This window comes from Stegodyphus dumicola, chromosome 8 (assembly GCF_044657685.1).
Source record: "Stegodyphus dumicola isolate Sdum_Otavi_A_Nest chromosome 8, ASM4465768v1".
Taxonomy (NCBI): Eukaryota; Metazoa; Arthropoda; class Arachnida; order Araneae; family Eresidae; genus Stegodyphus; species Stegodyphus dumicola.
Window position 1 is genome coordinate 153,982,509 of NC_140775.1, and position 14,654 is coordinate 153,997,162.

At 33.4% G+C, this 14,654-nt stretch overlaps 1 protein-coding gene across 1 annotated transcript in view; it reads right to left on the minus strand.

Moving 5' to 3' along the window:
* The window catches only part of btv (dynein cytoplasmic heavy chain beethoven), a 256,105-nt gene that overhangs the window by 225,862 nt on the left and 15,589 nt on the right, over positions 1–14,654 (minus strand). The window contains exons 4-6 of the mRNA XM_085822605.1: positions 9,879–10,108; positions 7,752–8,000; positions 5,402–5,475 (exon numbers count right to left, since the gene is read on the minus strand). Of these exons, the coding sequence (XP_085678731.1) occupies positions 5,402–5,475; positions 7,752–8,000; positions 9,879–10,108 (553 nt within the window). The remainder of the gene's footprint in view (positions 1–5,401; positions 5,476–7,751; positions 8,001–9,878; positions 10,109–14,654) is intronic.

A 14,654-nucleotide genomic window follows, 5' to 3' on the forward strand; every position in this document is an offset into this window, starting at 1 on the left:
AAACTGTCCAACAAAAACTGGAGTCGAAGTCGACCTGTTTTTGTCTGTCGAAGTCGACTCCAGCTCCGATTCTCTTTCAAGAGCTAAAAAAAAAGTCTTCAGTTCAAAAGACTGTGAAAGATAAAAAGCGAAATATAAGGAGTATGGAATGATTACAGGCTCTTTTCCTTCCAAGAAATTCGTAAGACAAAGAATCCTTTGATGTTAAATATGAGTAGACTTCTTTCGCTTTGGATTGAGGACTGTAACCAAAAAAGAATTCCCTTAAGTCAACTAGAAATTCAACCAAAAGCTTTAATTCTTTTTTCGACACTTTAAGAAATACAGCCTGAAAAGAAAACTGATGAAAATTTTCAAGCAAACCGTAGGTGCTTTTTTTTTTTTTTTTTTCGCTTTAAAAAACATTCAGGAATTCAAAACGTTCACATTGTGGGTGAAAGCGCAAGCGCAGATAAAGAAGCAGCGTCACAATTCTCAGAAGAAATAAAACAAATTATTAAAGAAGAGGTCTAACTTAATGAACAAATTTTTAATGTGGACGAAACTAGATAATACTGGAAGAAGCTGCCTTCTAGAACTTGTTTGCAGGAAAAAGAGCAATCTCACCCAGGCTTATAAAGCATCAAAGGATCGAATTATCCTGCTGTTAAAAGAGATGCATTTGGTGATATAAATTAAGTGTATCGCGATGAAAACCCTCGTGCTTTAACTCTTTAAGCGGCAGGAAAAGAGAATTAACTTTTCCAGCAAAACTCTTTTTTTATTTACTATATCAAGCGTTACAATGAAATTATTTGCGACAATTACACATATTTTGTTCAAGAATGAGCGTGAAAAGAATGAGCACTTCTGGTGGTTAGTGTCAGTAATTACTGCCCACAACTTGGTGTGACTGAACTCGCTAATCATACTATAGAAATGATCCCATGAAGTATGATATTAATTACTGCTCACAGAACACATCCCTACAAATCAGTCTTTATAGTACTCATGGAAACAGCGTTTTTTTTTTTTTTTTTTTTTTTCTTTCTTTCTTTCTTCAAGCAAAGTGCAACTTTGCATGTGTTGTTCACTGTTCTTCTTACAGGCTTTTTCTTGGTGCTGCAGAGTGCACATCGTCGTGATGTTGTCTTCGATAGCTGATGCTTATTTTCTTGAAGATGAATTGCTGCATCAACTTGATTGGATTATGTTTCTTGATTGGCATCTGGTGAGCTACAAGGGATCTTCAGGAACGGTCAATCTTGAAAACCACTCACACGAATGAGTAAGACATTCAATAGAAAAGGTGGTTACTTTAGGTAACCACTGCCCTTCAAAGAGGTAAAGGATGTGCTAAAAACTCATTATCTGCGTTTTGGTGTTATGACAAGAATGGTTGGGTTACTAAACCAGTGTTTCAAAGTTGGTTTAAAGATTACTTCTGTCTCTTCGATTAAAAATTACTGTGAAAAACAAAACACAGACATTAAAGCATTATTGTTATTTACATAATGTTTTAAGTCATAAAACTGGACTTTCTAATCTTTGTAATCATGTCAGAATTCATTTCCCGCCCCCAAATACTACCGTCATGCTACAACCCATGGATCAAAGAGTTATTTCACATTTAAGGCTTTTCATTTGAAAATGACGGTTTCACAGGTAATCGAAGCAACCTCTAGTAAAAACGTACCATTTTTTATCACATTTTTGGAAAAATTACAGTATCCGAAATCCTATTCAGAATATTGGATGTGCATGGAACGAAGTGAATGAAAATAATATGAGAAGCGTGAGGAGATATATTTTGTCTCGTTGCGCTAATGATTTTGCGGCTTTGATTTTCAAATAGATGCAATCTTAGCAGAAGTTGTGAAACTCGGACATGATTTAGGCTTTGATTTACCGGAATTTGCCAATGTCATGGACTGTATTCAAATAGAATCTCAGCCTCTTGACGACGAATCTGTCATCAATATAAGAAGAACAGACTTACGAAGAAAAAAGTGAAACTGAAGAAAATGTGCAAACGGAAAAAACTTCACATTGAATAATAAAGAAGTACTATTCATTGCCACTGGAAAAGCATGTTATAAAAAAAGTAAATATTAGCTTTAAATATCCTTTTAGCCCATAGAAGATACTACTGATATAAACTTTTGTAACTATCTGTACATTTATGCATATCTAATAAAACTTTACTTCTGCTCTAAACTCCCATCAGATATGTTTGCAGAGTCATTATGTTTTTATTAGAGGCAGAAAAGATGAAAAATAGCAAACGCCTTCGCCGAGAATCGAACCATGGACCTCTGGAATACCGGCCCAGCGTGCTACCGTTACGCCACGAAGGCACGCTAGGGAAGTGGAAGAAATACCTTATATACTCCCCTTTTTAAAGGACGACTAGGGTTTTAGGGGACCTAGTTGCCAAATTCTGGGTGCGGAGACTCATAATCCACAACCCTTTTAGTTCAGGCGTCACTTGTAGAGCCATGAAGTTTTTTTAGATGCAGAAAAGCTGAAAAATAGCAAACGCCGCCGGGAATCGAACCACGGATCTCTGGTATACCGACCCAGCGTGCTACCGTTACACCACGAAGGCACGCTAGGGAAGTGGGAGAAATACCATATATGTTGTGTCTTTATTTTTTCTTACGCATGCTGAAGCAACTGATCTCTACTACAGTGATTTTGCTTACACATGTGAAATGATTGAAGAAAATGATCCGAATTAAAAAAAGGATCCTTAAAACAACGTAAAATTAGAAAATGCAATTCGTTGTTACCACATAATGAACAAAGAAAATAAAAATTGGTGCAAAAACTTAAACTGATTTTTCTGGTTAAAGAATAATGCTTTTCGTTTTGATTTTGTAAACAGTAAACGTCTTCTGTTGCATATTTTACTTTTTACCCTTTTATTATTTTTCCTTAATATTCGGTGAATACATAAATATTTTTGGTTTAACAAAATTTGATAGGAACAAGTTACTGATTTTCCTATAGAAATAGTGTTTCACTCAATGCGGATTCATTTATTATGGTACTTTAGAATAACCAATCAACAAACAATACTAAGCGAGGTATTCCTGTACATAAATCCCATTAACAAGGCATGCTGTATATTCCATAAAAATTAAAAAATCAGAGATGGGATTTTTAAAAATCAAACAACAAATTTTACTGACAGGTGAAAAAATGATCTGAAATTTTCATTTGCATAGAATTCGAGCAATTTTGTAACTAATAGAAGAATCAAGTAAGATAACGTCATGGTTGCTATGATTATTTCTAATAGCAGAATGCAGTTTGGGAAGGCAAGACAAAAATCTTTTAAAGGCTTTATCAATGACTGTAAAAGAAAATTTTCTATCAATAGCAACTGATTTAAATAACTAAGTTTATCAGAGAGCAAAGATTCTGAAGAAAAAATGCTTTAAGACAACAATATACATAAGAGCAAAAAAAAGCTTTTTATTTGTTTATTTTTTATTTTTAGCAGGGCGATATGAGTTAGCATAGTGAGGCAAACATGCAAAAAAAATGTGTTATGGGTAAACAATAGTGCTAAGGTCAAATTTATTTAAAATTAGGCCCATCAAGAAACTTCTACAAACAGATGACTTAGACATTGAGCATTACAAGCCTAAAATTGATAAATTAAATAAAAAGAAACCTTTAAAACATTCAATTAATTAATGTACTTAAAACTGAGTTAAAATAACATACTGAATAACAATTTTTGGAGGTGTTAAAGCAACAGGACTCAGGGTCATATTCATTAATTTTTAAGACTACTCAAGAAGGTAGAACCTTCTTCTTCATTACAGAAATGCAAACGATGAAACAGAACCCATGCTAACTCAGGCAATAACAGTGAGAGAAAGTGTGCCAGCTATTGATGAAAAAAGAAAACAACTATGAAATAATTTTCTTAAAAGCTGAGATAAAGATAGAATGAAACTGGGATTCATGAACTAGATCTAACTAGTTAACTGATTAGATCTGGTTAACAATCTAGATCTAGACCTTGTTAATGATCTAGATAGTTAGATGAACTAGTTAACTAGGATCATCCTAGTTAATGATCTAGACAGTTAGATGAGCTAGTTAATTGGGATCGTTCTAGTTAATGATCTCAATTCCAATCCACCTTTACCCTCAGCTTTTAAGAAAATTTATTTGATAGCTGTTTTCATTTTTTACCAATAAATGGTGCCAGTAGTTTGACTTCATTTGTCTCATTGTTATCACCACACAGGCTACTCTTTCGGTGTTTGCCCTTCTGCAGCTGAAGGAAAATGTTTTATATTTAAATGTTTGACACTTATCCTACAAATTTATTAATATTATGCTGATTTTTGTTGCCTTAACTCCTTCACCTTCAATAACGCTTAAAACTCTTCAAAAATTATTATTAAAACAATAAGATGCTTCTAAAACATTCAATTATTAATATTTTAAAATTTTTAGTATTATTATTATGTTATTTAGTCATTCACTTTTTTAATCAAGAGGTGTATGATATCAACACAGATTATTTTATTCAAAATGAGTTACTGCAAATTATGAACTGACCACGAGTTTGTAATTCCAAAAAAACTGAAGGGTATTAATTGCATTTCTCCATTATAAAAGATAGAAGAAAAAATGGAAATGAAAGGATGGGAAGAAGGAAGCTATTCTTCTGTTACTATGCTAGGAAAAAGCTAAAGCTATTTAAAATAAGCTATCTGCAATCTCAAGCAAATGCATAGGCTAGGAAAAATTTCTTTAAAAGTATGATTAAACTAAAATTTTGTTGTCAAGAAACAAATTTAACCATTGCAATTTATATTGTAATTCTCATACGAATTTACTGGCTTTTATGTCTTGAAATGCATTAAGTCATTTCTATTCAAACACATGTTGAATTTTTTAAACAATTAATATTCAATTTGGCACAAAAAAAAACTAGGATTCATTAAACTTTATTGCAATTTTCACCTGCAGTACTGAAATTCAGTTCCATTTATATGTAATTAATGTGAGATTATTCAATGTGATATGGACGACGAGGATCGCGTGGATACCTTCCTGGTTTCTACAAATGTGTGTGTGTGATTAAGCCTCGAGGGCTATCTGCCTAAGGGGAGGAATGCCTTTGTGAAGGACTTTCTAAGGGAAACTGGCTCATATACACGTTACACATGGGGAAGACCACGAAAATGCCCATGCAGCCAGCCTGTTCACAGGATTTGAACCTCGGACCGAACTACCAGTGTTCAGCGACTTTACCGCTCAGCCGTTGGTGGGCTGGTTTTTACAAATGAAACAAAAATCTAGTCTAATTTTTAATACTGAAACATAAAATTTGCATTTCTTTATGTATTTATAAAAGACATATAAAGCAAAAAGAGAAAAAATGAATAATTACCTTTCAGCTGTTAATTCTTCTCTGATGCCAGGCTGTTTAATAAGATGTTCATATCTTTTAAACTCCTGAGTTAACTGTAAAATAATTATCTATTATTAATCATTATTAATATAGTATTATTATTAATTATAATATAGTATTAATAATCTCATTAATAAGATTATTAGAGACTTTAAATATCTTACAAACAACTCATCATTAATTTATATAATAAGAAAGAAAAAATATTGTTGTTGCTTATGCTCACTTGTCTGATGTAGTCATCCCAAGTCCACGAAATTCCTTGTGGCAAGGAGCGCTAGATTATGCCTGCCATTGGCAGCAATCTTGAGCACCATTCAGGTGACAGTGTGAGTTAGTTCTACCCCCAATTTTAATGGAGAACCCCCAAGGGGAACGGGTTTGAGGGTATCCCACTCCTCTCCCCTTCCACTAAACCACACGAGAGGACATTCGGCTCGCCGCATATTTGGAGTGCCGTCATGCCACACTAACACTATACATTTACAAACATCCATAATTTCTCTGTGATTCGAACACGAGCCCTTTGATACGGTAGTGAGCAATGCCAACTACTATACCAGTTGGGTGAGAAAAAGAAAAAATATTATCCGAAATTATAAATATGCATTCAGTAATACAACATAATATAATTCAGTAATATGTGAACTCAAAGCTATGCGATTTTTTTTTCTTCTTCTGCTTCGTTCTCTACCACTCATGATGTAGATCAATTTGCATGTCTTTACTTGCAATAACAGGTATGGATGTGCTTCACACAAAGTCAGTGCATAATTTTGACTTCCACAGTTCTCATCTTGAGAAAAATTTCGCGAATTAAATTTCTGTCAAGCTGATTGAAGCAAACTGCTACAGAAGAAGCCAACACCCCAGATTTACTCTTGCGGTCTTATATAATTGTATATATAAAAAAATCCAATGTTAAACTTCTTTAGAATCCTTTAGGATTATGGCTCAATTTTCTATAAACTATGTAAGAGTTTTGAAAGAATTCAATAATATTTTAAAATCACACTTTACCGCTCAGCCGCTGGTGGGCTGGTTTTTACAAATGAAACAAAAATCTGATCTAATTTTTAATACTGAAACATAAAATTTGCATTTCTTTATAGTCATATATAGAGATTCTATAGAGATATGTAGAGATTTCTGCAGAAATTCTACAAAAATCTGTACATCTTCAAAAGGTTCCACATCTTATATAATGTGTATCTAATCACCTAACAGATCAAAATAATAATAACTGGTTAATTAACATAAGAATCTTATACAAAGGTAGTCGCCTCATTAGCAAAGGTGATATTAAGTTTTTGTAAAGTAATAAGTTTGTAGAGACATTAGGTATTTTTGGAAGCAGGCAAGATGAAAAATTAGCAACACCTTCGCCGGGAGTCGAACCATGGATCTCTCAATCACGTGCTGAGCATGAAGACCACTACACTACGAAGGCTCGCAGAGAAGGTGGGAGATTCCCCCTTTTAAAGGGCAACTGGGGTTTTTAGGGGACCCAGTTGCCAAATCCTGGGTGAGAAGAATCATCATCCAACACCCTTTTTAGTTCAGGCGCCACTTGTAGAGACATTAGGATTTTTTGAGAAGCAGGAAAGCTGAAAAATATGCAATGCCTTTACCGGTTTTAACCTAAACGGCAAAGCAATAACTTACTAACTTAAAGTTTACCTTTATTTCACTCTTAAAAATATGTTGTTTGTTGCATAGTTTATATGCAATGAATTTTTAAAATGTTTCAGAGAATATTATAATACAAGTTATAACTAATAATTTTGGATCAGTATGGTCTCATATCAGAACACCCTACCATTGAAATAACTGATCAAATATTTATTATTAGATAAACTCTTCAGATGTTTTCCAGATATTATCAGGCAAAGCTCTCGCTGAAGATGGTTTATGCAATTTTCTATTCTTTTGATTCATCTCATGAAGAGTTTTCAGGACACATATGCTTTTCACATTAATTAAAAACACTATCAAACATAAAACATAAGAAGATCATCCTGCAAGGCTTCCAGGATGTTACACGGTTCAATATCTACTTTAATAAGATCTTTTCTATTAAGAAAAAATGAATATTCAGAATTCTTTTAGGTTTCTTATATCAAGATATGTGTCAATATTGTAGTTAGAAATGAATTTTCAAAAATAATAATAGAAATATTTTGCATATATCAATAAAAATATGATTTTATGCCTAATTTATTTTACTTATTCTTATGTTCCATTAAAACTGAAGAGATAATAAAATAATGCTCATAAAAAAAAGACAGAAATAATGTTTTCAACTAATTTTAAAAAAGCAGAAAATTACCTGCAAAGGATTGGCTCGAGAGGAACGCAACTGATCTCGCAATTTAGCTGCAACTTTTTTTTTAGCTGGTATCATATTCTGCTCATACTGTGCTACAGAAGCCTGCCACAAAACATCAGTATATGGATTGTAATTTAAAGGATTTAATGCAGTCAAAGGTTTTAGGGCTCTCTCAATACCCAATGAAGACTTTTCTTCAAGATTTAAGAGATTGTTCACTTGACTATGAACACTTCTCAGAACAAGAAGCTATGTGAAGAAAAGCATACTTAAAATTAATAAGCATATATTAAAAAAGAAACATAAATTTCTGTAAATTTTTATCAGGTACAATATTAATAAAATAATATGGGAATTGTCATCATTAACAATGATTTGACTGCAGTTATATATATATATATACACAAATTACTAAAAAAAAATGCTATTACATCGGGCTTTGGATGAGAAAAAACTGCCAAAGTAAAAATTATCTTTATTTTGCTTTTGATGATTTTTCAGGAAACTGCCGCTTCTTATGGATAAAATGAATAACTATTAAAAGCTAAATTTTATCAAAAATACCAAAATTATCACATAATTAGAAATTTCTGGGTGGGACATTTGTGTGCTATAAAAATAAAATAAATAAGTAAAAAAAAGTTAAAGGATTAAAAATAAATATATAAATATTTGTTTTTGTAAGACACAATCACTTGTTTGTCGCAGAGAAAAAGTACAGCTTTCAAAAGCTACATTTTTTAGCCCCATTTTCAGTTATCTTTAACACATAATCAGAAATGTTTTTAAGATTTCCCTTTGTCACAAAAAAAGTTAATGAGTGAGTTAATAAAATAAAGATAAATAAATAAACATGCGATTATAAACATTTTCCCAAAGTTGCAAAAATCACATAAAATATATAAGCAAATAATGATCTTCTTATGACTTTTTTCCCTTTCTTTTCTTCTTCTTTCCTTTTTCTTTTTCTCTTCCTTTCCAACCTCCCCTGTTTTCTAAATAATGGCATCCATTTATTTTGTAAATGCTTTTATGACATGTGAGCAATGTGATTTTTAAACCTTTAACAAAATGCATATAATTACACTTTTTATAAATATATTTATCTATTTGCAACATATAGAACATTTTATAGCAATTCCTATTAATAAAGTAATGATGAAAAGTAGTTTTTTTTATCAGTTACAACTTTAAATTGCAAAATAATAATTATGCAGTTCATTAAAAAATACAAAAGATCCTTAAAAGTGTAGCAAAAATACTTTCTAACTTGCACCAATTTTCGTTAAGCTTTGTACTGACTGATCAAAGCCTAAAACACAATGTTGTTAAATTGTTGTATTTAGGGCTATGGATTAGCATACCAATACAAGAAGTGGCCAGAATTTAAGCTTTGTCAATTTCATAAAAATTTTTTTTTTTTAAATTTTGCATGATTTTTATTTTTAACTAATATTTTAATTACATAAATATGACATTACATAAATATAACATCATTATCATTCCATATAAAATAATGCAATACCAAATGGCAAGTTGAGCTGTGAATGACAGTAATATTTAAGAGCCCAAGAATTGTGCACCAAACTATGAAACATATGGCTTTAAAACTAGATTTTATTAATTAGAATTGGAAGTGTTAATCAAAATTACAAGATGGAGATCATAAAATAAATGCATTTTAAATTTTATGAATTAGATACAGAATTAAAAATAAATAAAATAAAGATTTAATAATCAAGTGGTGTATTTACTGTTTTCAGATAATTTGACCTGCTAAGAAATTACTAATTGAGAACTGAATACAAAGTTTTAATCTTAAACAAAATCAAATTCTACTCATGGCAAGAGAGGGGGAAATCTCACACACAAATACACAAAAGTTTTGAAAAATATAATAAATACTTTGAGTTTTTAAGATATGCTTTTAATGCTTATGTATTCAGTTGCTGCTAATTCTGTTGGATCAATCATAAAATATATTTGCAATTCTGCAAGTTACATAGAATGCAAATTTCAAAAAATGCACTTAAAAAAAAAAAAAAAAAAAATCACTCATCCAGTGCATTGCAAATCAAAACTTTCATAAAATGAAATAAATTAAAGAAGTATGTGTTTTATACTCACCTCATTTAATCTTTTGCAAAAATTAAGTAAATAAGATGGTACGAAAACACCTTTTTTCCATGGATAAGAGTAATTAGGCCATAAAAGAGCAGTTAATTTTTGACATGCATCAATCCATGTTTCACACACATCAATACTCTGCAGTAAATAGTCTTCAATTAATGAAAATTTTCCCATCCATATATCTACATCTTGTATTTTGATTTGAATGAAATTAACTGTACTATTCCCTAAAATGTCAAACATGTACATAAGTAAAAAGAAATATCTCATTACAATTTAAAATACATACATGTAAATTAATGTTTGACATATTTACAGAAAATACAAGTTTAAATAAACCAATTTATTCAAGCTTGACATAGAAAGACAGTTAAATTTCAGAATATCCACTTAAACAATTGTTTGTATTTTCAGAGTATATATAGGCTTATGTATTACAAAAAGAAGCATGCATTATGCCATTAACCTCAAGTAAATTATACACTTATATATAAATATTTCAAGAAACATTCAAAAAAATATATACATACATTTAAATAATATTAAGAATTTAAACTGAATGTCAAATACAATGTTTTTTAATAGTTATTGACATTTTGAATTTGCATGTGTACTTTTGGTGCTCAAAAGTACAAAAAGTTGCAAACAATTTTTTTTTATTACAATAATTCAAAGTAGCTTCCAGTAATATAAAAATTAATGCTACATATAATTTGAGGAATGGTTAATGAAATGTAAGCATGGTGTTAAAAGGTTAACAGAATATGTTTATTAAGAAAACATAAGAGTGACTGGCTTCTCAGTCAGCGAAATTCAGCTCTGAAATTGTTTCTTGCTGGAAAAATTGCAGAACTGATTGATTTTGGTTAAAATGAGTTCTCACAATCATTTAGATAATGAATTGGAGATGTTCGGTCTTTGATAAGCTAATGTGAGTCATAATGTGTGTCTTGAACAGTGGTATCCAGGTTATGGTACCAACTCTAAACATAATCAGTCAAGATATCCAGGAGGCATGATACTTCTCAGCCAGTGGTACGCAAGAGAAAAATAGGCGGTATGCAAAGAAACGAAGTATTTTTAACCATTAGATTCAAAAATCTTGTGAAGAAAAGAAGAAATGATAGAAATTTCCTGTGATCAAACTCTAACTAAAGACTTTAAAAATCAAACACTTGTTAATTTAACACTGTTAATCACACACTTGAACTGAAAAAAAGAATTTAAAGACATTTTGAATAAAGATATTAAATTTTTACTCCCTTTTTGTACAACCTATGTGTGTAAGCAAGGATATTCTTCCACGTTATGTTTGAAAAAAGAAATACAGAACAAAATTAAAAGTCGATCCTAATTTACCATTAAAGCTAAGTGAAATATGACCAGACATAAAGAAATTGATCTCACTTAAACAGGCCCAAATTTCACAGTAAATTTTAAAATAAAGTGTTCTAACTTAAATTTTGAGAAAATGGTAAGACCCAGAAGGTCTGAATAGACCCAGAAGAAAGTCTGTCTTTCATGGAGCTAAGCACCATTCTTGGGCACAATAAGGTTGAGACCCCAAATTCTTCACTGAAGAGTCAAGATTCAGGATACTTAGTGCTTGATGGTCTCCATTTTTTTTTTAAATCTATGATCCCAACAGTATAAGGGAAATCAATCATTTTGGTGGAAGTGTAATCCTTGCATGACATCATGTTGAATGTTTGTACATTGTATATATTCGGTGATAGCACTAAGACCCCTCAGCTCTGTAGAGATGAAGTTCTTGAACCTGCTTTCTTAGAGAGCAAAAAAGAAATGATGCAATGCTCCAAAATGCTCGACTAGTTGGAGGAAGAGGGTATTAACAATACAGGTAGAAGTTCGGCCAGTACTTCTGTAGTACCACAAGTGTTTGAGTTATTGTCAAACCTAGCTAAATATTAAGCTTCTGCCCCAGTTTTGAAGAAGACTCATGGGGGGCAGTTTGATGTCTCCCACATCCTTCCCCCAGCCACCAAACTCTCAAAAGGACTTTTGGCTCACTGTGTACTTTGAGTGCCCCCTTCCTGCACAGACACTATACGTTTATAGACTTCCATGCCTTCTCCGGGATTCGAATCCAGACCCATCAATACAGCAACCAGCATCACTAACTACTGTACTGGTTTGGCACCAGTTGAAGCAAGGCCAGCACCTGTATCATTGCTGGGCCTTATTGAGATTCTGCCTGTCCGGAATTTCAACAGAGAGCACCTCAGGGAGTGATCTGATTATTTCCCACCCCTGTTCCCCTATCACCAACCTCTCAAGAGGATTTTGACTCGACATGTATTTTGAGGGCCCCCTTCCACACAGATACTACGAGGCGTATTCGGAAACTAAGTACCGTTTTGAAAAAAAAATAGTAAAACAACTTTTTCGAATCCAATTTTATTTTTACATGAAAATACATGTCTTAAACTATTTTTGAACATAGTTTCCGCCAATGATCAAACACTTGTCATAGCGGGTGACCAGTTTTGTATACCATCGTCAAAGAAACTTCCCGCCAGTTTCGATAACCACGACTCCACAGCATTTTTCGTCTCATCGTCAGATCCAAAGCGCTTGCCACCAAGCTTGCGCTTCATGTGCAGGAACAAGTGATAGTCGGACGGCGCTGTATGGCGGGTGATCGAACTGCTTCCAATGAAACTGTCGAATTAACGATTGAGTGACACCAGCAGTATGGGGCCGAGTATTGTCATGGAGCAACACAATTCCTTTACTGAGCATTCCTCTTCGTTTGTTTTGAATGGCACGCCTTAGGTTTGTTAAAGTCTCACAGTATTGTGTCGCATTAATGGTTTCACCTCTGGGAAGAAATTCAGTAAGCAAAACGCCTTTCCTATCCCAGAAGACAGTGCACATAATTTTTTGTGATGACATTGTCACTTTGAACTCTTGTTTTTTCGGAGAATGAGTGTGTCTCCACTCCATCGATTGTTTCGATTCTGGTGTGAAATGACACACCCAAGTTTCATCACCTGTCACAATTTGGTTTAAAAAGTTTTCTCCCTCATCACTGTACCGCGTGAGAAATGTTAGGGCACTACCAAGTCGCTTTGTTTTGTGAACATCAGTGAGCATTTTTGGAACCCATCGGGAACACAGTTTGCGATAATTCAAGCGGTCAGACACAATTTCGAACAAAACAGTACGTGAAATTTGTGGAAATGCCTCTGAAAGAGTTGTCATTGTGAAACGTCTGTTCTCATGAATTGCTTCATCAACTTTCCTTACCAAATTATCGATGACAACAGAAGGCCGACCACTCCGAGCCTCGGCGTGGACATTTGTTCGACCTGCATTAAACACTCTTACCCACTTTCTCACCATTCCATCACTTATCGCGTATTAACCGTAAACTTCTGTCACTTGACGATAAATTTCGGCCGGTTTAACATTCCTCGCGTTGAAAAATTTAATCACGACACGAATCTCACAGTCAGCGGGAGAACTAATTGTCTTAAACATTTTGAATGTGCACAGGAAACTGAAAACACAACATAGAGCAACCAAAATGGCGACAATTGAAAGTCAGTGAACAAGAAAGACTAGTGCGCATGCGCGGGACGCCTACCACAGCGCTACGACAGCGCTCGAATGAAACGGTACTTAGTTTCCGAATACGCTACGTATTTACTAACAAACATCCATACATTCTCTGGGATTTGAATCTGAGCCTTCTTTAGTACAACAGTCAGTGACAATAGCCACTATTCCATCTGAGAAGCAAAGGGTATTAACAATATGATGTGGCCAGCAAAATCACTGAACCTAAATTCCACTGAACACGTTTGCAACATCCTTGAAAAGCTTTAAGCTAAGAAAGTTATTGCGACAAGCCAACACCAAGAACTTCCAAGCATTAAAATCATAGCTTTTAGAAGAATGATATTTGTTGCCACAAGCTAATATCAATAATCTCATTTACATATGAAGGCTCACTGTGAAGTATTAAAGCTGCATGTAGTTGCCATCCTCCTTATTTACCATTAATAGCTTATCTCTAAAGTCACTCGGAGAGTGCACATGCTTATATCAGTACCAAGTCTGAAATCTGGAATTGCAAGTACTACTTTCACGATTCTGGATTTGGGAAATTTCCAGATTTTTGAAAAGCAGTGTCAATCTAGAAAACTGACAGGTAGATATGGAAACACTACTGTCTACTACACTGTGGCTTCGCTCATTGTTTACACTACAAAGCTAATCTCCCACAGGACTGGTGCCACAGCAAGCGCAGCTAAAGTTTTATAATTTGGAGGAGCATCCAGCAGCAAAAATTAGGGATGGCAAACTTTTAACATTTAGGCACTGGATGGTAATAGAGGTACAGGTAGAATTGGGTGAAACAAAAGAATTTCAGTACTGGTGCAGGTATAATCTTGTCATGCTAACTCTGCAAGTCTGCTCCAATTCTGTGGTAGAATGCCTCGGAAAGGGGGTAGTTCAGTGCAGTAGAAATAAAGCACAGGAATTTTTTTTTTTAATTTAGGAAGGTACAAGACAGCAGAATTTAAGACCCATGGAGATCGCACAGAGTGGCAAATGTGTAGCACCAGCTCTTTTACAACCACTCAAGGGACGACAGTGCGATCCTGGCCATCATGGATACAATACCAGATATTTGAAAGTGACGTGACCTTAGTTAGTCATGAGAAAATCACATTTAAGGCACACCTGCTCCTTTTTGTTGAGTGTTATATGTTCCATACCTATATTTTGTAAGAAGAGAGGGAT